The sequence below is a fragment of the Oncorhynchus mykiss genome, chromosome 8 (assembly GCF_057628025.1).
Source record: "Oncorhynchus mykiss isolate SJ-2025 chromosome 8, ASM5762802v1, whole genome shotgun sequence".
Classification (NCBI taxonomy): Eukaryota; Metazoa; Chordata; class Actinopteri; order Salmoniformes; family Salmonidae; genus Oncorhynchus; species Oncorhynchus mykiss.
The window spans coordinates 63,778,269-63,801,380 of NC_143029.1; the positions used below are offsets into that span (position 1 = coordinate 63,778,269).

The window sequence follows — 23,112 nt, forward strand, 5'->3', positions numbered from 1 at the left end:
ATTTGAAAGTTTACAAAACAGGGTTGTTGAACTGTTTAATGATTTATTGAAAAAAAATGTTTAATAAAAATGTGTTTGTTGTTTGTCTTTTTTTTTAATATCAATTATCTAAAAACACTTCAACTCAGATTTTTCAAAAATGTTGTAGCTTAGACCCTATTTTACATCATCTGAAATATTTGTTGTGCCCACCATCGGTTGAGACATGGGCGTCATTTCAATCATAGATATAGAATTCATAGAACGTATTCAAATAATTGACCCCTGCAATTTAGCTGGTACACCAGACATTCAAATTACATTTAACCTCCAATTACTACCAGAAAGCTGTCCGAAAGCTGTCGAAAGTCAACTTGAATGGGAATGTATATTCAATTATCAATAATTCTATGTTTTCAATATGTTTTCTATGGAGGATTGACAGAATCATTTATGACAATGGATATTCCCGATCAAATTTTAAAGTTTTAATTTCAACTTGATTCACATTTTAGTACATTTTACAATGCATTCAGAAAGCAATCAGACCCCTTGACTTTTTCCATATTGTCACGTTACAGCCTTATTCTACACACAATACCCCATAATGAAAAAGCAAAAACAGGTTTAGAAATTTTAGCGAAATTATTAAAAATTAAAAACAGAAATGCCGTATTTACATAAGTATTCAGATACTTCAGATACAGATGCTATGAGACTCGAATTTGAGCTCAGGTACATCCTCTTTCCACTGACCATCCTTGAGATGTCTCTACAACTTGATTGAAGTCCACCTGTGGTAAATTCAATTGACTGGACATGATTTGGAAAGGCACACACCTGTCTATACAAGGTCCCACAGTTGACAGTGCATGTCAGAGGAAAAAACCAAGCCATGAGGTCGAAGGAATTGTTAGAGACAGGATTGTGTTGAGGCACAAATCTGGGGAAGGGTAACAAAAAATGTCTGCAGCATTGAAAGTCCCCAAGAACAGAGTGGCTTCCATCATTCGTAAATGGAAGAAGTTTGGAAACCCCAAGACTTATCCTAGAGCTGGCTGCCCAGCCAAACTGAGCAACCGGGGGTGAAGGGAACTGGTCAGGGAGGTGACCAAGAACCCGATGATCACTCTGACAGAGTGTGTGGAATGGTACTGCTCGACCTACAGAAGGCCTTTGATACAGTTAACCACTATCTTCTCATCTCCAAACTGGAGGCACTGGGGTTAAGCAGTATCCCTCTAGGCTGGGTAAAGTCATATTTAATCAGGAAGGAAGCAAGTAGTAGAGGTTAATGGTTCACTGTCTCAAGCAAAACCAATGAGTTGTGGCGTTACGCAGGGGAGCGTGCTTGGGACTCTGCTGTTATTATTGTATATTAACGATATGAAAGATGCTTGTTCTTGCAGTCTTTTTCTTTATGCGGATGGCTCTACACTTCTGGTGTCTCACAAAAGTAAAACTGTGTTGGAGAGCATACTTAGCACAGAGCTTACTAACATTAGCAAATGGCTTGGAGATAAGCTATCTCTGCACTTAGGGAAAACTGAAGCAATTATTTTTGGATCCAGACCTAAATTGTGTAGGTCGTCTGAAATCAGAGGAGTTAGGGGGTGAGGTGCTGACGACTAAAACCTCTGTTAGCTACTTGGGATGTATCCTTGATGGAAGCTTGGGAGGTGTGAGCATGGCCAATAAGGTGCTAGGGAAGGTTAATGCCAAGACTAACTTTTTGGCTAGAAAATCCAAGCTGCTTGATAAGGACTCCATGAAAGTGCTAGCTACAGCCCTCATTCAATGCCATTTTGACTATGCTAGTACTTCCTGGTTTGGGGGCTTATCTAAACGCATGAAGGGGAAGCTCCAGATGTCCCAGAATAAGCTGATCAGGGTAGTATTGAAGGTGAGTCCACGTACTCACATAGGCAGGAGCTGCTTTCAGGAACTAAACTGGCTGCCTGTTGAGGCTAGTGTGTCCCAGATTAGACTAGGTTTGGTTTACAGGAGTATTTATGGTCCTGCGCACAGATATCTAAGTGATTACTTTCCTCGTGTTAGGTATGCACACAATCACAGCACCAGATCAGGTGTTGCTAATGTGTGCTTATACAGGTTCAGGAGTAATGCTGGGAAAGGTACTTCCTTGAATACTGGAGCCTCAGAAAGGAATGAGTTGCCTCTGCCTATAAAAACAATGTCCTCTCTGGACAGCTTTAAAAATATGTTTGATGTCTTCTGTGCCCATATGAATAACCCCTATGATGAGATAGATGTTCTTCTATGTGTTTGTTTATTATTTCACTGCCATGCTGTGTTTGATCTTGTCAAGCCATCTTGTCTCAAGAGGACCACAATGGAAATAAGTCTCAGACGGTGTTATCCTCAATGATTTTATACATGTGCATGTATGGCTTTTAAGTTATGTTTGCTTGTTTTTTTTAAATGGTTGAATTAATAAACTAAATGAGCCCCAGAGTTCCTCTGTGGAGATGGGAGAACCTTGCAGAAGGACAAACATCTCTGCAGCACTCCACCAATCAGGCCTCTTATGTCATAGTGGCCAGATGGAAGCCACTCACTCCTCAGTAAAAGACATGACAGCCTGCTTGGAGTTCACCAAAAGTCACCTAAAGAACTCCGACCATGAAACAAGATTCTCTGGTCTGATGAAATCAAGATTTAACTCTTTGGCATGAATGCCAATTATCACGTCTGAAGGAAACTTGACACCCTCCCTACGGTGAAGCATGGTGGAGGTAGCATCATGCAGCAGGGATGTTTTTCTGCGGCAAGGACTGGGAGACTAGTCAGGATCGAGGGAAAGAAAACCAGTTTTTGCTTGTCATTATGGGGAATTGAGTGTAGTGGAAATTGAGGGGAAAAAACTATTTAAAATTTTAGAACAAGGCTAACATAAAATGTAGAAAAAGTGAAGGGTTCTAAATACTTCCTGAATGTACTGTAGATAGTGTGGTCTCAAATGGTCCATAGCCTAAATAGCCTATAGGCGCACTGGATATTGCGCTCCCAGCGGAGAATCAGAGATGAAGGTTAACTAATTCTAAAACTGAGAAATATAATCAATTTCCTCAATTACAAAGGACATGACCCTCCCATGGACTACATTTTTTAAAAAATACTAAAGCCTCCCTTGACTGAAATTGAAAAGAAAAGCATGACCCTACCCCATTTTACTCCAGATACCCATGATGTCAATGTCGACCCATCCCTAATGTTGGAAGATTAGTGTTTATAGAACTATAGGGAGAAGTGTGTACAATAGTAGGCTATACACCTTCATACAATTGAAGTCGGAAGTTTACATAAATTAGTTTTAAGGACTCCAACCTAAGTGTTTCAACCACTCCACACATTTCTTGTTAATTAACAAACTATAGTTTTGGCAGGTCAGTTAGGACATTACTTGCAATGTTAACAGACAGGTTATTTCACTTAATCACAATTACAGTCGGTCAGAAGATTACATACACTAAGTTGACCGTGCCTTTAAACAGCTTGGAAAATTCCAGAAAATGTCATGGCTTTAGAAGCTTCTGATAATTGACATAATTTGAGTGAATTGGAGGTGTACCTGTGGATGTATTTCAAGGCCTACCTTCAAACTCAGTGCCTCTCTGCTTGATATCATTGGCCGTTAGATGTGTGTGGTTATTAGGCCTACTGACTGTTGATACTGATAGTGGCTAATTTTTAACATGATAGAAATAGGAAAGAGAAAGTCGGGGTAGCCTATAATTAAGACATTTGAGAGTGCCCATCTCTGCAAGTTGTACAATTTAAATTATGCATAATGGCACAGCATTTCATTTAATTTACGGTGGAAACATTGTCTATTTGCTTCGGTTTGCTGCCATACTGTACGACTGGTTTCACGTCTCCAATGATAAGGTAAAATAAGTGTAATTTATATTTACTATTTCCTTATCCAAAATCATTACTCATTTACCTAGCTCTTATCAAGTTGTAATTTACAGCACAGAAAAAAACCAAGTAGATATCGGTTCCAAGTGGAAATTGCATGTTCGCTTCATCTTATTCAGTTTCCACCAAGTAAAGGGGTGCGGGGGGGGGGGGATTACCTCAGGTGAATAGCACGCTATTCATGCTTGAATACATGTGCATGTGGCTAGGACCGGCCCTGCTGACCAGTTGTATTTGTTTTTGTTCAGGAACATAACTAGTTTGAATCAATGTGGTAGTCCACACACTGAAATACCCCTCAGCAAAAACTCTTCAATCATGTGTTGTATTGATGAGAGAGACTAACAGGTGACTTGTGCATGTGGCAAGCTAACCTGAAACCACTGGGGTTTCCTGAGAGTGGTGGGGAGGGAGACGGAACCTTTTCACACAGGCTCTCTCAGATCCTCTTGATATCATTGACAAAAATGATACAAAACACCAGTCATATTTGCTATTTAAATCTCTCAATGCTAAACTATTTGTGCGGAATTGCGAGCTGTAGGAAAAATGGTACACAAAATATCATAATACTTTGAGAAACCATACTTTGAGTAGGCCTATGATAGTTAACAAAAAAAATACAGTTCAGTGAATAGATAGGGAGAACATGGTTTACTTTATTTCAAGACATAGCTGCTTCTACCGTTTCTGAATGTCTACAGAAAGACAAAAGACAAAAAACCTAGAACACAAGCCTATTTCTGAATGAACCCCCCTTCCCTCCCCATAACAAGTGAAGCATTCTGAATTCCAAATCCTCATGCAGTATCAGTGATTCTCTCCTAGGCAATGAACTTAAACTGGGACAGAGTGCTTAATATTGTTGGTTGGTCATTTTTCAGTGCCTGTAATGTCCCACAGGACTGTTGTAGTATGGAATGTTACACCTGCCCAAAGTGCAGGGTTCTCTTCCACACATCTTGCTGCGGTGAAAACAATGTATTAAGGATGGGGCAGAGATGCGAGTCCACATTAACAATGTAGTAAATGGCAGAATGCCCAGAGCAGGGCGTTTCCAACATTCTACCCGTTACTCCCTCTACCGCCCATCTAGACAGCAAGCTCAACACCACTGACAAACAACATTCATGATGATCCAACCACACATTTCAAATCAGAACCCCTTAGAATGAGCAGATAGAGGAGAGAAAACAGGGCCACAGTTCCACTCTTGTTTTGATGTGCTAAATAAGGTTGTTTTTGTAAGCATTTCAGGACAAATTTGTCCCAAGATTCAGTCTTTTTTTTTTTTTTAAATACAATTTTAATGCAACAGGAAAAGCACAGAAAATAGACACATTTAAAGTTGGCTTTAATAAAATGTTCTCTACATGAAAATAAACCCCCCCCCCCCCCCCCCCATAAAAGATTCAGTCTTCGTATACCTTTTAAATACAAAATGCTTTATGCTGCCTAAACCATAAAGAGGGAACCACTGCATATAGTCATCAAATTTCTAATCTTACCCAACAGTGACCCCTAGACTCAACTGACAATTTAGAGCTATGCCTCAAAGACTGGCCCCTGGAGAACCTCTTGAGTCTGCTGATTGTCGCTCAGTGCTTCAGGGATTCCATTATTTGGGAGGAAACAGTCATTATCTGGCTACGGCGTTTGTCATGACATCAGAGGAACTTAGCCAATAACAGATTCACACTGGCGTACCCCCAAGTGACAGGAACGTAATACCCAAACAACTAGTTCAGTTAGTTACACAATAGCTATGTAAAAAGCTGAGCTACGACTTTAGAAAAGAAAACCATGCGAGCCACTCTCCGGGGTATAATATGACGATTACCACTATCCTAGAGGATGAAGCAATTACTTTTGTGATAATAGTAGTGGTTGCAAAGAGGTTACCATAAATCAATCTTTCTCCCCTATTCTGAGCCATGTAGGGGAGTCAGGGACTACTTCAACTGTCCTGCCCTGTCACCCAGCCTTAGCCCAGCCCACTGTCTGTCCACCTGGCTCGGCTTGTGCCCCATATTGCTGAACCAGCAGCTTTGCTGGACCCGTTTGCTTGTTTCAATTACAAGACAGTGCCAACCATGATAGTAATAAGAGTAAAAAAAAAAAACTTACCAGGCACAATGAGAGCCAAAAAAGATGCTTAAAACTATTAAAAAGGCAGAACATGAACAAACGAAAACAACTACGCAGGTAAGCTAGAGTTACATTTCACCTCAAAGAAAGGTGAGTGAAGGGAAAGAAGCAAGGGGAACGAGGAACATATAAATATAGACTTCCCCCATAAGCAGTAAACTATTGGACAGTTACCCAATATTTCATAAAGCTAAAACTGTTACGAACAAATCACAAAATACAGTATTTCTAATAATTGCAATCTATTAGAGCTAATAATACTTTCCCTACATCTATTTTCTCTTCCCTTTCTCCATTTGTTGTTGAGATAACATTGTGGTGAGCTTTTAAAGCATTCCCATCATCCTCAATTGACCTGGAGATGTACCTCCCTCCTTAGAAAACATTTACAGAAAGCAACAATCTGCAGTCCAATTAGCAAACTGGAAAATTCGCATCTACAGCATAACCTGCTTCGGTATTTTCAAACGATTCTGTGCACAGAAAGACAGGCACGCTTTTACCCCCACATCTTACCATCTGCGGCAATATAGCTAGAATAACTCCATTCATTCATTCATTCATTCCCCAGCTACATAGTCCATCTTCATCCTGTTTCTTAGTCCAAGAAATACAATTTAGTCAAGAATTCAGTAAGATTTCAGTCTTTTTCCCCCACCACGTCTACCGTTTTAGGCCCACCTTGCCTTCCCAAAAACACCCTGCACCACCTTTATTCTCCTCTCTTGTACAGTAGGTAAGTCGAGACAGAGTAGTAGTAAATCCACACCAAAAGCAGCGCAAGGAGCTTTCAGAGGAGATCAGATGCATGGAATCCAAGAGAAATGGACTGAAGGATGGTCATTTATTCCCACACTCTCCAGAGGAATTCAGGTGTTGAGCATGGTGACTGGCTGTCAGATGTTCAGTTTCCTCAACGTAAGAATCCTACAAATTAGACCCCGCAGTAGCTTCGTGCTCAGCAGCGAGGTGGAGTAGGTGGTGCTTGCACGCCCTCGTTGCCATGCGAGGCACAGAGAGAGCGCGAGAGAAGACTTGTACCGTTCCTCCTCGTCAGCCGAGGGGTGTTTTGAGCCTGTTGGGAAATCGTTTCACCTTCCCCATCCTCCATTTGCCGGTAATTCCGATTTGGAGCGTGTTTTTATTTTTTTACTTCATCACACAAGTGCTTCTGACTGCAGGCCCTTCAGTGTGGAGGGTTCATGGTGCCGTGGCCCCTCTGCTGCTTCTGCTTCTGCTGCATGAGGAGCTGCTCCAAAGCCGACGGCCCCGGCTGCAGCATTGAGCTGGACCAGATGGACTGGGGAGAACAGAGATAGAAGAATATCGTATGACACATCTATTCAACTAGTCTAGAGTAACTAACAGTAGCTAAACCTTACACATCTAAACTAGTATCAACTAGCTACAATAGTATTGTAATATTAGTGGCAATCCAAAGGGACATTGCATGCCATTCTGTTTGCGTGTATCGTATGGTACCTTCAGACTGTCAAGGAGCACAGTGGAGGAGTCTTCCATGGGCGACTCCTGGGCCGCCCAGGAGCTGCTGGGGGCGTTTCCCTGGTGCCAGCTGTTTTCGGGGGCTCGGTGATCTGTAGAGGATGACACAGCAGGCAGGTAGTCCAAACCAAACCCACTCACAGCCCCTGGACAAAAACAGAGGTTTTCATTATATAAAATACCATGACTTAACAATTACTTCAAAAAGTGTAGAAAGGTCCGTCATTATACAAAAGTGAAAATAAATCAATGCTAACATTAAAAATGACATTTAAATACTTCAGTGGGTGTAAGTGATTGAGGGGAGGGCTAGAAATATATATATATAAATAAATAAAAGTTGACTAACCAGTCTTTTCCAACTTCCAGCGGTCGACCATCCTCCTGTCTCGGCTGTCGGGCGTTCCTATGGGGCCGAAGTTAGAGAAGGGGATGGAGCCGTGGTTGTGTGTGGGTGGGGAAGATGGTAAACTGCTTGGGTTGGAAGAGTGAGGGGACTGGCTTGCTGGTGTAGAGTGATCTGTTATGGAAATGGAGAAATATCATTATAGATCAATTATTAAATGCTTTTCAATAGGATTATATTGAAATAGCGACCCTTTCAGATGCTAAGCGTGTGATTGAACATTAACAGGGGGGCTGTTGTGATGTTTATGGAGGCAAGTACCTGAGCTGGCGGGAAGGGACGGGGACCATGGAGTTCCTTCAAACAGGGAGTACAGAGAAGGTTCCTGGTGCAGCATGGGAGCATCAGGCTTGGGGTTGGGAGACATGTTTTTCCCATACGCCTGGCTGAAAATGCTGTTTTGATAGGAACTCTCCTAAACAAAAAAACATAGCTTTCAGTCATACCAAATGTCAGTCACTCGCCTTCGGTTTACAACATTAAAAACGTGGTATTTCAAACGCAACTGGGATTTAAGAGCAAACATCATTACAGAAGCTCCGTGAGACCTTAATCAAACCACTGCCTGTGAGATGCAGTCTACATTCTTTCCCGCACAAAGCAGTCAAAATACATCTGGCGGCAGGCCTTTGAAGAGCAGAGATTCTCCCATGCATGCATACTGACCTGAATTGGAAACCCAGATAAGGGCATGAGAGAAGAAGACTGGCCCATCACCTCAGCACCACTCTCCATTCTGGACTAATTTGACAAATACAGGAGAAGATTGGGAAAACGTTATCAGATAGAATGTTGTGTTTAGTAATCGCCTTCTGATAAATGTCATTTATTCCATCAGCATATTTTCCTAGTCGACTCCTCAGGTGTTCATATGTTTGCTATGAATACTGATAGGGATGGAATGTACGCAATATGTTGGATAATCTCTCATTTAATCCCAGTTACATTATATGTTCAACCTGATCATGTACAACAACGTATCTTAGTGTACATTGTAGGCTTTAGCCTACAACATTTTACAGGAGTCATGCAACAAACATTTAGCCTCATCTTCCAAAAGCACAATGACTGTTCTGACAAGTCAAACAAATATTGGGTTGACTTCTGTTAACATAGAAGAGGGAACAAAACCAACCAATTATATCAACACTAGCCCTGAAACCATATTTACATATAGTGCCCTCTTATACAAAGTATGAGCCTCATCTCCCTGAAACTCAATTATTCTACTCACATCACATACTTTGTGAAGGTGAATCAGGGCCTGCATTCATAAAGTGTCTCAGAGTAGGACAGCTGATCTAGGATCAGGTCCACCCCTGTCCATGTAATCTTACTCATAACTGATCAGCACACTTTCTGAATACGGTCCCTGATGTTTAACATGCTGGTTAAACCAGGAGGATTACGTTAAGCGAAGTAGACTACATACAAATAGGTTTCTTCCTGGAGCAGTGCTAAAAGGACTCGCCAAGGCCTGGTAGAAACCATGAGGCTTAGTAAAGACCAGCTCTTCCTCCTCAAAATTTGATAGACTTTTTAAAAGGTCTGGAGGCAGAAGAGGGGAGCTCTTGTTGTCCTAGTGAGAGAATGAAGCAAAAAGGAGGGGAAAAAAAAGAAACATAGGTAAGCCAGTAAGAAATAGGTTGGCAAAGGGATACTTTTTTCAAAGATAAAGCTCAAAGGTGGCAAAGAGGAGCCAGTAAAGGTAGTAAAAAGATAGGCCTAGCTTTCCAAAGATATAGACAACATTAAACCAAGCCCTGTCCTCAAGCTAGGTTACCAAAGGAATGATTGTGCCATATAAACCCACACATTCCAGTTGTTACAATCATAACAATATTTGAAACTAATATAGCAGTTTGGTGACTGATCATACAACCATATATTATTTCAACATTCAAATTTCTTCCTATACAAGTCAATCACCATGAAAATGCGCAAATGAGGCCAAAACAGAAGGTGGGAGGAGCCTGCTCTAGTAACAAAATCAATGTGATGGCAGAGCATTATGTATTGCATAACATGGCTCCCAATTGGCTACTCTATCAAACAACAAGTCTGCTCAGTCCAATAACAGATCATATTTTCCTACATAGTGAACCTCCTCTATCATGGGGTCCAGACGGGAATGGTTGAGTCTTACACTTACAGCTGGACTTTCCATAGCCTACATACCGTTAGACTGACAGTATCTGCCACAAACTCCAGGACTTCAAACCACATTTTTATCCGTTTCTCTGAGGGAGTAAGCCACAGACCCAAAGGACTCCCATCCAATAGGTTTGCTTACATTTAGAGTCAAGTTACCTACACAAACATTCCAATAACATGATACAATTAAACACCATCCATATCCAAACACGCTAAAGAAGTGTTAGGAAGAACAAGATAGAGAAATAGTCCCAACTCCTCAATTCACATTGCTAGTTCTAGGTGGTTAATGACAGATAATATCAGCCTAGTATATAATCTATCTTGTGTTCTATATCTATGGTTGAGGAGTTCAACCACTCACCTCAAAGGGAGGTCCTCTGGGTGCGTTGTCCTGGTCTGGGTGGAAGACCCCTGGGGGCGGCCGCTTGCCCATCCTCTCCCCCACCGTCTGTCTGTTATCCCCCATGCGGTAGGGAAGCTCCCAGTAAAAATCCTGCATTTTCACATCCGGGTACTTCATCTTCTTGTCCATGCTGCTCTGCTGCTGTGGCTGCATGGGCATTTGCTCAGCAGTTTGCACAGGGTGTTGCTCGAAGAGCTTCAGGGAGTCCTGGGGGGGCATGCCATAGTAGGGCTGCTTGACAGGCACCTGCATCTTCTGCATGGTGGGCTGCCCCTGGTGCTGGCTCCACATCTGGCCAGCCTGGTCAACCTGCATGTACTGCTGGTTAGGAGGAAAACAGGACACCTCTATAATAGACAAGCTCGTGCATTTCTTTGAAGTGCATTTATAAATCACAACACACTTTACAGTAGAACAATAGCACTGAATGATGCTGTATCTTTCCAGTCCAGAACTACTGTGATTTATAATTTACCTGATGCATCCCTGGATGGTGAGGTGGGCTTTTGCCCAGCTGTACTGGCTGCACAGGCTTAGTGGGCGACTGCTGCTGCTGTTGTTGGGCCAAAGCCTGAAGCTGCACCGACTGCTGCATGGACTGCTGGGCCTGGGAGGGCTGCTGCTGGGGAGGACCCTGTTGGCCCTGGGGGGGCCCCTGGTTCATGGCCCCCGGCCCTGCTGGCCTCTGCTGGCTGTATGGAATGTGCGACGGCTTCCCAGCCTGGACCTGGTAGGTCCCATAAAAATAAAAGTTGTCATTCATTTTTTTGTGTGATTGTTTTTTGGTTCCAAGCACTTTCATTTGCTTACATAAGAGGTTATAGGACTGGTTTCCCAGACAAATTCAGCCTACAGATTCTCCAATGAAAATGCTTTTGAGTCCAGGATTAGGATTAATCTGTGTCTGGGAATCTTGCCCTTAGAGTTGAGCAGAATGTCTTCCTTTACCTGCTGGGCGCCAGGCTGCTGAGGGTGGGCGACCGGCTGTAGGAATGGCCCGGAGACAGACATGCCTGTAGAGAAGGTGAAGCCAGGGTTCATGGAGAACGCCACAGGAGGAGGGATCACATAAGACGGAGAAGGGAAACCTGAAAAGTTCAACATCAAGTTAGTTTAATGAATTTAAATGGCAGAATACAATTGAACTGCAAACAGTTTACACATAAAATAGAGAGGGTTATTCGCTACTCTTAGATCTAAAAATATTTTAAGTGTAAAACTGTTCAATCTAGGTATGTGATCACTGTGAAAGGTGGTGCTGGTACCTGGTCGGCTGGGCAGGGGAGGGAAGGCTCCCGGGTGGTGGATGGGGATGAACTGGGAGGAGCAGGTAGTCTGGGTCTGAGTGACTGGAGTCTTCCGGGCCTCAGACACGGGTGTCCTCATCTCCGGCTGGGCTTTCACCTGCACCGAGACACACAAACTATGGGTCAGTAGGTAGTAAAAACTCCAGTAAACATGTCTGCGTCCTAAATAGATCCCATAGGGCTCTGGTCAAAAGTAAAGCACGATATAGGGAATAGGGTGTCATTTGGGACACATACATACAATCACAGAATAAATCCCACCTTTAGAAAGAAAAACAATGCATTCGTTCTACCTGTTTCCCTGCATCTGCGGCCTTCTCATGGCTGTTCTTCTTCACCTCACTCTTCCTCTTTCCATCCCTCTTCTGCTCTCCTTTTCCCAGCACTCCGTTACCTTTGCCGAAGTCCCTCCGTTCCTTCCCTGCATCCTTATGGTGCTGGTTGCGGCTGGGCTCCCTGCTCTGCTCCTGGGGCTTGATGTTCTCCTTGAAAGTCACCACGGGTCTCTCGCCAATCTCCAACACACTGTTCTGGGTCTTGCCCATGGATAGGACTGACTTCAGACCCATGTTGCCCTCGTTGGGAGTCTGCTCTCCATTGGAGGACTCCTGGAGCACAGGGGCATCCTTCTCCTGGGGCTCCTCAATTGTCAGCTCCTCAATGTCAGTGATGAACAACAGCAGACTGTCGCTGAACTTGTACTGAATCAGCCTGGAATACACAGCCACAGGCATTGTCACATACTGTTGCATCTTGTAGGCTATTCAAGTAAGATGGAAACTACTGACATATTGGTGCATGTGGTAGTTTAGTTCATAATAGGTCTTTTCACACTGCATTGTTCTTAGTTTTGGGCTATCTTAGACCCAGGCTAAGACTGTCCCTGGGCTAGCTTAACCTGTGTTTACACAAGCATTTGTTAACTAGAGGTGGGGAGTCGACTCCAAAATAATCAATTCCTTGTCCGTCGACTCCCATTTCTGGTTGTCAAGCGTCAATCCACTAGGAATCGACTCTTAAGATTCTGTATTTTCTTCAATGGAGGAAACTAGTTGTCATAGTCTACTTCGAGAACAAACTCTCGCATCTTTCACAGAAAAGAAAGAGCGAGCGAGGGAGAGAGAGAAATGGGAGGGGCACAGCCAGGCCACCATGCAGACAGAACTGTGCATCAATAATCAAAAGATGTAGGCAATGTCTCGTGAAAGTTAACTAAAGTAGGCTGAGCTATTCTACACGCAACAGACCGAACACACACTAGCGTTTTGCATAGCAAGGAGAAAGAGCAGGCGAGCCAGCGAGGGAGAGAGGATCGGGGCAGGTAGACAGACGAAACCGTGCGTATATCTTGGTTATCTGCATCTCGCAATGTCTTGCCTAGCAAAGCATTGTAAATTAATCAAAAGTATATTAAAGTATACCAATTCCTACACATCACCTATATTCAAACAAAGTTGGCCTTTTATAGGCTAAGTTGATGAGCAATAGGGCAAGATCATACTCATGTCAGTCCTCTAGAACGCAAATGTTGTCTTCCTAGTAGGACTCCGCAATTTTATTTACTTTCTTATTTAACTAGGCAAGTCAGTTAAGAACACATTCTTATTTTCAATGACGGCCTAGGACCAGTGGGTTAACTGCCTTGTTCAGCGGCATAACGACAGATTTAGTCCTTGTCAGCTCAGGGATTCGATCTTGCAACCTTCCGGTTACTAGTCCAACGCTCTAACCACTAGGCTACATCCCGGCTACCTTCCGGGAAGAATGAGGTGGTGAGTGCGCATCCGTTTTGGGAGTCGAGCAAGAGTTCACTCGGTCGACTCTAACCACAGGAGTCAGAATCGACTCCAAAAATCATGGAGTCGTGCACCACTATTATTAACCCTGGGCTAAGCTTCAGCCATGGGCTGAGGAGTCACACTTGTATTCCAAAGCCATGGGCTTACGGACAAACACGTGACCAATGTTAATATGGTATTTATTAAACATTTTGCTTCTAGCCAATCATTTCATGATAATCTGCCTGTCAGACCTCGGGAAATAATCTGTCACTTTTGACATGCGATATCGCCCATGTACAGCGAATGCTGTGCATGGATGAGACATCAACTTTTCTCATCCAAATCAAATCATGCAACAATATTATCATGGATAACTATATCCAATTAAATGTCAATAGAAAAGTTATGATAAGAGACGAAAATAGAGTGTTTGCTTTGCTGCCCTTCCAGCTGTAGAGTTTGACTGCCTTCAGTTGGCTAGCTAAGCGTAGTGGTGGGAAGAAGAAGAGAAAAAAAATTGACACTCAACCCATCAACTCCCGGTGTCGATTCCCATTTCTGGGTGTCAAGCATCGATTCTGCTAGGAATCGACTGCTCGTCTCGTAAGATTTAGTATTTTTGCAACGGAGGAAATGATTTGCCTTAGTCGGTTTTAGATCACCGTCCTAGGCAATAGATCGCAAAGCTGGGAATCCCAGGTAAACTTTTTGGAAATGGCCAGTTTATTTTCTCATTCATAAACAGTCAAGTGCAAATATGATTCAGCAGGAAGGACGTCTACCATGGATCCCTAAAATAATTATTAGGATCACACTTCATCAATTTAAATATTATGGGGACACCTTTGGCAGCCAAGCACAAGTTACCAGTGTAGCATATTATATAGTCTAGACATGACGTTGAAATATATTCATGGCTACAATAAAAGAGTCAATTAAAGGTGAATCAATTAAGAATTACAAGGAGCAGTTTGGAAAAACTGATCCTGTGCGATTACTCCTCTGGAACAACACACGTTTGGATAATAATGACAAAATATCACTTAAATATTCTAGTTCCTACACATCACCTATATTCAAACAAAATAGGCTTTTTATAGGCTAAGTTGCTGAGCAATAGGGCAAGCTCATACTCATGTCAGTCCTCCTGAATGTAAATGTCTTCCTAGTAGGTCTCAAATAACGAGGTGGTGTGTACGCAGCCATTTCAGCGTGTTTTGGGAGTCGAACTACAGGAAGCGAAGTAGACTCCAAAAATCCTGCAGTTAGCCAGCCTGCATAGCAACCATTTTTGTTAGCCATAGTAACCAATGTTCTTTCACTAATTATTATTAATTTTTTTAATTGACAGGTTTTTATCCACGAGGATGAAATAGTATACATGTACTTATTAAAATACTGTGCAGAACACATCACAGGCAAATGCAAATTATATGAAAGTGCAGCTTTTGTGATTGGACAGTGAAAATTCTATGCGTTGTTCTTGACCCTGTTTCACACTGGCTATTTTGGCACCATGTTGCTGGGGCTAGCCCCAAAAAAGTCAGTGCTCACCCTGCTCCAGAGCAGGGCCAGCTAGCCCTGGGCTAAGGTTGGTGCTAGCTCATTTTAGAATGAGCAAGTGTGAACACTCACTTGGCCTTGGGGCTAAAATCTTCCTTAGCCCAGGGCTAAGGGGCAGTGTGAAAATGCCTAATAAATCAGTAGTGCGAAGGTAAAGAGAGACTGTTGCATCTTTGAAAAGCAGGCCATTATTCAAAGACTAAAACATTTTTTATATTGGCGGTATGATGTGGTAGTTCATAATAAGTCTTTAAAACAGTAGTGGGTAGAGAGTTGAAGACTCACCCTGGTTGGTTGTCTGCCACCCATTTCCCTAGACTGATGAGCCTCTGGTGACGGGCACGGACTGGCAGACCCTCCTTGTCCACAGCAACGCCCTGGTGGCCTTTAGTGAAGTCAAGGATCCTGGGAAAGGGGTATACCAAAACAGACCAGGGTTAATACAAGAGAACATGGAACATGCTATGCACACAACCACACAGTCTATATGGAGGACAGGCTGAGACAAAAGGGTAAGTAATGCAAGTACCGTAGAGCTGGCCGGAGAGCCAGAAACCCCTGCAGTTCAAACTCCTCTGGAAGTGGAGTCACTGGAAAACAGATAAGGGACATTAGAGACAATCAACTAAATTTGAGCTCTAACCAAGAATGAGTATCAAAGCAGAGATTTCAAATGGGCATTACCTGATGCACAGGAAACATCATCTTCCTTCAGTTGGAAACTGTTCAGAATGGACACCAGCCAAGGCCAAACACTGAGGTGAAATAAGAGCAAAATCTTTTAACTAAAATGCAGATAATACAAAAATACAAATATTCCTGTTATTGCTAAGATCTAAAAGAAAGGCTCCAAAAATGAGTAAACAATAGAATACGCTACAACACCAGAGAAGCAGAATGTATCAAACTAAAATATGACACCTGGAGGGCAAATGTTGACATAGAAAGTGAAAAACATACTACTGTCGTTTGTTCACAGCACTGTCCTGAAAAACAGTGGATCGCAGTTTGAGCCAGTCCAGAGACACCTTGATGGCCGGCAGTGGACATTCTCCCATGATCTCCTCTCCTCGGTTCTTATTCAGTAATGCTTGGCTACACATGATACCCAGAAATGACACTGAAAGGAAGAGGGCAATAAAATACCACCACAAGTAAATCCAATTCTGTCATTCTAATTCGACAAAGAGTGGTGACATCTGATAAGACTATGCGGTTGAGAAAAGCGTATGAGACTATCTGCTAGCTGGGCCTTGCAGTTAATACAATTACATCTAAGATGCAGGTTATCAAATCCATTGTCAGTACTTCCAGATTTTTAAACATAGAAAGTAACACACTAAAAACTGCATAACCACGAACAGGCATGTCAACCACAAGGTGAATCGTCTCATGCATATTGAGAAACAATTGGAGTTGGGGACATACTGAAGAGGCCGAGAAGTTGGAACCAGCCGATTTGCTCATCGGAGCTGAAGCTCTGGTCATCTGCTTCGTTGCCAAAGTCCCTCAAATGGTGCAGCTCAAACAGGTTGATAATCGTGATGTGGACCAGCTGCTGGGAGCTGAAGGCTTTCTGTCGAATCAGCCTCTGCAAAAAAATAAAATAAACCATGTTTAAGCGATTTTAAATATATGGAATTGGGGTAGCTTCAGACAGTCCTGGACTAAAAAGCTATGTCAGTGGAGAATCTCCATTGAGAAAGCTTTTCAGTCCAGTACAGGCTTAAATCAGTGTCTGGGAAACCAGCCCATAGCTTGTTAAGTGCAGTAATGCAAAGACTTTCATAGAGAAGTACATATCCAAGATCGCTCTATCCTTAGTTCACCGTCAAAGGATTTAAACTTTACTTTTAAGTTGAAATCTTTACCTGAAACTGCTCTTCCAGCCTCTCCCTCAGGTTGTTGAGCTTCTCCAAACTCTTGCTCAGGTAAACGTGACCGTGGAACTTGATGAAGGCCTTGATGAAATCTGACATACTCCACTTTGTTTTGACCTCATCGTGGCTGAAGATAAGACTGGGATTAAGCATGTATACAACAAGTTCAACTCCTCTCTCAAGTCCACACAATGTAAACTAGGGATGGACTTGAGTAATCGAGTATTTGAACGGACGTCAAAACTCGGTCTTTAACCAGAGAAAATAAAAAAAATACTGCAAAACTATTTGGTGAAATGTGCTGTGGCTGCCCAAATGTCTTGAAGACCACGTTAATTTGCTTTGACTTTAGTGTTACATTTGTGCATGTGCATTTGCGTGGCACAACAAAAACATAGAACCACTCTCGCTAAATGCCCTTTCCCCTCCATGTCGCTCACTCAATAGCGTTCCGACCGCTCCCTCTACACACGCGTGCAAAGTCCAAGCACAAGCTCCAGTTAGTCCTACAGTAATAAATGCCTAAGAAAACGTCACGCACAAGCTAGATCTCTTGCCAAATGACAGTTTCAGAAATTCTAAATGGACTTGTTGATTAAAGTAGGGAAATACAGTGCCTTGCGAAAGTATTCGGCCCCCTTGAACTTTGTGACCTTTTGCCACATTTCAGGCTTCAAAAATAAAGATATAAAACTGTATTTTTTGTGAAGAATCAACAACAAGTGGAACACAATCATGAAGTGGAACGACATTTATTGGATATTTCAAACTTTTTTAACAAATCAAAAACTGAAAAATTGGGCGTGCAAAATTATTCAGCCCCCTTAAGTTAATACTTTGTAGCGCCACCTTTTGCTGCGATTACAGCTGTAAGTCGCTTGGGGTATGTCTCTATCAGTTTTGCATATCGAGAGACTGACATTTTTTCCCATTTCTCCTTGCAAAACAGCTCGAGCTCAGTGAGGTTGGATGGAGAGCATTTGTGAACAGCAGTTTTCAGTTCTTTCCACAGATTCTCGATTGGATTCAGGTCTGGACTTTGACTTGGCCATTCTAACACCTGGATATGTTTATTTTTGAACCATTCCATTGTAGATTTTGCTTTATGTTTTGGATCATTGTCTTGTTGGAAGACAAATCTCCGTCCCAGTCTCAGGTCTTTTGCAGACTCCATCAGGTTTTCTTCCAGAATGGTCCTATATTTGGCTCCATCCATCTTCCCATCAATTTTAAACCATCTTCCCTGTCCCTGCTGAAGAAAAGCAGGCCCAAACCATGATGCTGCCACCACCATGTTTGACAGTGGGGATGGTGTGTTCAGCTGTGTTGCTTTTACGCCAAACATAACGTTTTGCATTGTTGCCAAAAAGTTCAATTTTGGTTTCATCTGACCAGAGCACCTTCTTCCACATGTTTGGTGTGTCTCCCAGGTGGCTTGTGGCAAACTTTAAACAACACTTTTTATGGATATCTTTAAGAAATGGCTTTCTTCTTGCCACTCTTCCATAAAGGCCAGATTTGTGCAATATACGACTGATTGTTGTCCTATGGACAGAGTCTCCCACCTCAGCTGTAGATCTCTACAGTTCATCCAGAGTGATCATGGGCCTCTTGGCTGCATCTCTGATCAGTCTTCTCCTTGTATGAGCTGAAAGTTTAGAGGGACGGCCAGGTCTTGGTAGATTTGCAGTGGTCTGATACTCCTTCCATTTCAATATTATCGCTTGCACAGTGCTCCTTGGGATGTTTAAAGCTTGGGAAATATTTTTGTATCCAAATCCGGCTTTAAACTTCTTCACAACAGTATCTCGGACCTGCCTGGTGTGTTCCTTGTTCTTCATGATGCTCTCTGCGCTTTTAACGGACCTCTGAGACTATCACAGTGCAGGTGCATTTATACGGAGACTTGATTACACACAGGTGGATTGTATTTATCATCATTAGTCATTTAGGTCAACGTTGGATCATTCAGACATCCTCACTGAACTTCTGGAGAGAGTTTGCTGCACTGAAAGTAAAGGGGCTGAATAATTTTGCACGCCCAATTTTTCAGTTTTAGATTTGTTAAAAAAGTTTGAAATATCCAATAAATGTCGTTCCACTTCATGATTGTGTCCCACTTGTTGTTGATTCTTCACAAAAAAATACAGTTTTATATCTTTATGTTTGAAGCCTGAAATGTGGCAAAAGGTCGCAAAGTTCAAGGGGGCCGAATACTTTCGCAAGGCACTGTATGTTCCAAAAACAAGATACAGTTTAGGGATAATTGTTCTGTCTTTTTTCTGCTTAGGCTACTTTGCTAACTGGCAGTGCCATTTAGAATTGGTTAGCCGAGGCTTTGTATATCAACTGTATATCAATGGAGTATATCAACTCCATTTCAAATGATGACTCTTAAGAAGTGTTCCAGACACGAAATGCGCATCACTACGCACTGGCAACTTTTTTCACTTGGAAAAATGTATTTTTACTATAACAGGTGTGTCTTGACTGTGATAAGGGCTCGGGAAATAAGAGCGTCTTGTCTGCTAAATTAACACAACAAGGTTATGCCATTCCACAGCCATCAGCTTCTACAAGCAAGCACCACTGTGGAGGTTAATGCCTTTTTGAAGATTGTGTTCCATGATATAATATAACCAGTTGGTTTCAATGAACTAATCTTAAAATGATATGTTTTGCATGTCCTCAATCACATCTTCAAGATATGCTACTTCCTGCATTTGGAAAGTTACACATATTGAAAACGTGACTGACATCCAAGACATTTTGGGACTATATCAACAATGGACTAATAAAACAGATACCAAATATTGTTTGTGGGTGGAGTTTCTTTAAAATGGCAATAGTTTTTGATTAAATATATGGAAATGTAGCTATTAGGATTTATTTTCTGTAATGTTACGATAAATTAGGCATTGTTGGAATAGAGATAACTGTACCAAATATTTTCCAGTGCAGGCCTTGTATTCTAAAAATAGACTTATTTTCATTCGAGTGCTCAGAAAAACATTCTGTGAATACTCAAAACAGTAAAAAAAATCCCAATGCCCATCCCTACTGTAAACCAGCTGGCTGATAAACACCTGTTAAAACCAGTTGAGTCTATGGGGGCGCTATTTCATTATTGGATAAAAAAACGTGCCCATTTTAGGCGCAATATTTTGTCACGAAAAGATGCTCGACTATGCATATAATTGACAGCTTTGGAAAGAAAACAGTCTGACGTTTCCAAAACTGCAAAGATATTATCTGTGAGTGCCACAGAACTCATGCTACAGGCAAAACCAAGATGAAACTTCAAACAGGAAATGAGCAGAATTTCTGAAGCTCTGTTTTCCATTGTCTCCTTATATGGCTGTGAATGCACCACGAACGAGCCTGCCCTTTCTGTCGTTTCTTCAAGATGTCTGCAGCATTGTGACGTATTTGTAGGCATATCATTGGAAGATTGGCCATAAGAGACTACATTTTCCAGGGGTCCGCCCGGTGTCCTTTGTCTAAATTGGTGCGTAATCTTCAGGTGCGGGCATTTTCTCCTGGGTTTCAGGAGAGAAAGCACACTTCCACGAACGATATATAATCGAAGAGATATGTGAAAAACACCTTGAGGATTGGTTCTAAACAACGTTTGCCATGTTTCAGTCGATATTATGGAGTTAATTTGGAAAAAAGTTAGGCGTTTTGATGACTGGATTTTCGTTTTTTTTTTGGTAGCCAAACGTGACGCACCAAACGGAGCGATTTCTTCTAAACAAATAATCTTTCAGGAAAAATTGAACATTTGCTATCTAACAGAGTCTCCTCATTGAAAACATCTGAAGTTCTTCAAAGGTAAATTATTTTATTTGAATGCTTTTCTGGTTTTTGTGAAAATGTTGCCTGCTGAATGCTAACACTAACGCTAAATGCTACGCTAGCTAGCTACTGTTACACAAATGATTGTTTTCCTATGGTTGAGAAGCATATTTTGAAAATCTGAGATGACAGTGATGTTAACAAAAGGCTAAGCTTGAGAGCTAGCATATTTATTTCATTTGCGATTATCATGAATAACGTTGCGTTATGGTAATGAGCTTGAGGCTGTATTCACGATCCCGGATCCGGGATGGCTAAGTGCTAGAGGTTAAGGACATCACACTCATTAGTCCCTTCCCAAATGATGGTTGATAAAGGTGGGAAAATAAACACAGCTAAGCATAACACCTTGTGAAAAGAGTGGTTGAAATGAGGCTACAATAAAAACACTCAAAGATACCTTTCAATAGCTTTAGTGAGAGCTTTCTGCAGGTTGGTGGAGGCTGCAGGGAAAGGGAACTTGACGGCGATGCTCCTGCAGTAGTAGAATATCGTTGTGAGGTGGTCCCCTTTAGAGGAGGCCAGGATGGCCAGCTGATTGTAAGGCTGACCTGTTGAAGGAGAAAGACATTGGGACATTAGTGAAATTATCAGGTTAACAAAAGATTTCATATGCTGAAATGATTTTCTTATCAGGTGAGATTTTGGAAGTTGCAAAGAAGTACATTGATGCTCTGTGTACCAGTAAACAAATACTGTACATTAAAACCTTTGTAAGTACTTACCATTTGAGGGGACAAGTTGAGCTGCATGTCTGTAATAGGACTCTGCCTGGCTGGTTTGGTTGCGATATCGTGCTTGAAGGGAGGAGAAAGGAGATAAGAAAAACTGCTCAAAGCACTGATTGGGAGGCTGATAAAATATTGACCTCAAAAGGACCTGCCCAGTGAAATTATTTTGTAGTGTGAAAACTCACCAATGTCGCCAAGATGGACAAGACAATGCTGGCAGATATAAGAGCAAGAGCTAGGTTGGGGTTTTACAATGGTGCTGGGGTTTATCTGTTTATTGCTGATAATTCCAAGCTGAGATGATTTCACACGACACGGCAAATCCACGTTGAACACGGTACACAGCTCCTGTAGTAACTGTTAGAGGAAAGGGTCAAGTTACTAAGAGTTGACGGGTTTTGCTTCTGTCATTTCGACATTGAGATTAAAAAATATCCAGCATCATTTGTATTCGGATTAACATACTTATGTCAATATGATGAACTGCTTACTTAATAAATTCTAGACATACAGTTGAAGTTGGAAGTTTACATACACCTAAGCCAAATACATTTAAACTCCGTTTTACAATTCATAACATTTAATCCTAGTAAAAATGCCCTGTTTTAGGTCAGTTAGGATCACCACTTTATTTTAAGAATGTGAAATGTCAGAATAATAGTAGAGACAATTTATTTCAGATTTTATTTATTTCATCACATTCCCAGTGGGTCAGAAGTTTACATACACTCAATTAGTATTTGGTAGCATTGCCTTTAAATTGTTTCACTTGGGTCAAACGTTTTGGGTAGCCTTCCACAAGCTTCCCACAATAAGTTGCGTGAATTTTGGCCCATTCCTCCCGACAGAGCTGGTGTAACTGAGTCAGGTTTGTAGGCCTCCTTGCTCGCACGTGCTTTTTCAGTTCTGCCCACACATTTTCTATGGGATTGAGGTCAGGGTTTGTGATGGCCACTCCAATACCATGACTTTGTTGTCCTTAAGCCATTTTGCCACAACTTTGGAAGTATGCCTGGGGTCATTGTCCATTTGGAAGACCCATTTGCGACCAAGCTTTAACTTCCTGACTGACGTCTTGAGATGTTGCTCCAATATATCCACAATTTTCCTATCTCATGATGCTGTCTATTTTGTGAAGCGCACCAGTCACTCCTGCAGCAAAGCACCCCCACAACATGACGCTAACATCCCCGTGTTTCACGGTTGGGATGGTGTTCTTCGGCTTGCAAGCCTCCCCCTTTTTCCTCCAAACATAACAATGGTCATTATGGCCAAACAGTTCTATTTTTGTTTCATCAGACTAGAGGACATTTCTCCATGTGCAGCTGCAAACCATAAGTCTGGCTTTTTATGGAGGTTTTGGAGCAGTGGCTTCTTCCTTGCTGAGCTGCCTTTCAGGTTGTGTCGATATAGGACTCGTACTGTGGATATAGATACTTTTGTACCCTTTTCCA

The 23,112-nt window shown here is 42.0% G+C and overlaps 1 protein-coding gene across 8 annotated transcripts in view; it reads right to left on the minus strand.

Annotated features, from left to right (window-relative positions):
- Positions 1 to 4,560: 4,560 nt before the first annotated feature.
- Positions 4,561 to 23,112, minus strand: part of LOC110530300 (nonsense-mediated mRNA decay factor SMG7) — a 31,074-nt gene continuing 12,522 nt past the window's right edge. For 2 of the 8 annotated variants that reach the window (XM_090182239.1, XM_036985923.2), the window contains exons 5-24: positions 21,844 to 22,015; positions 21,653 to 21,724; positions 21,328 to 21,478; positions 17,061 to 17,196; positions 16,618 to 16,780; positions 16,150 to 16,309; positions 15,874 to 15,944; positions 15,719 to 15,779; positions 15,475 to 15,594; positions 12,139 to 12,556; positions 11,804 to 11,942; positions 11,487 to 11,626; positions 11,014 to 11,265; positions 10,497 to 10,856; positions 9,411 to 9,557; positions 8,645 to 8,719; positions 8,240 to 8,393; positions 7,922 to 8,092; positions 7,552 to 7,718; positions 4,561 to 7,369 (exon numbers count right to left, since the gene is read on the minus strand). In XM_090182239.1, coding sequence (XP_090038365.1) covers positions 7,256 to 7,369; positions 7,552 to 7,718; positions 7,922 to 8,092; positions 8,240 to 8,393; positions 8,645 to 8,719; positions 9,411 to 9,557; positions 10,497 to 10,856; positions 11,014 to 11,265; positions 11,487 to 11,626; positions 11,804 to 11,942; positions 12,139 to 12,556; positions 15,475 to 15,594; positions 15,719 to 15,779; positions 15,874 to 15,944; positions 16,150 to 16,309; positions 16,618 to 16,780; positions 17,061 to 17,196; positions 21,328 to 21,478; positions 21,653 to 21,724; positions 21,844 to 22,015 — 3,243 coding nt within the window. In that variant the 3' untranslated portion in view covers positions 4,561 to 7,255. Of the gene's footprint in view, positions 7,370 to 7,551; positions 7,719 to 7,921; positions 8,093 to 8,239; positions 8,394 to 8,644; positions 8,720 to 9,410; positions 9,558 to 10,496; positions 10,860 to 11,013; positions 11,266 to 11,486; positions 11,627 to 11,803; positions 11,943 to 12,138; positions 12,557 to 15,474; positions 15,595 to 15,718; positions 15,780 to 15,873; positions 15,945 to 16,149; positions 16,310 to 16,617; positions 16,781 to 17,060; positions 17,197 to 21,327; positions 21,479 to 21,652; positions 21,725 to 21,843; positions 22,016 to 23,112 lie in introns of all 8 variants that reach the window. The other 6 variants (XM_021613222.3, XM_021613220.3, XM_090182243.1 and 3 more) reach the window with 3 other exon arrangements.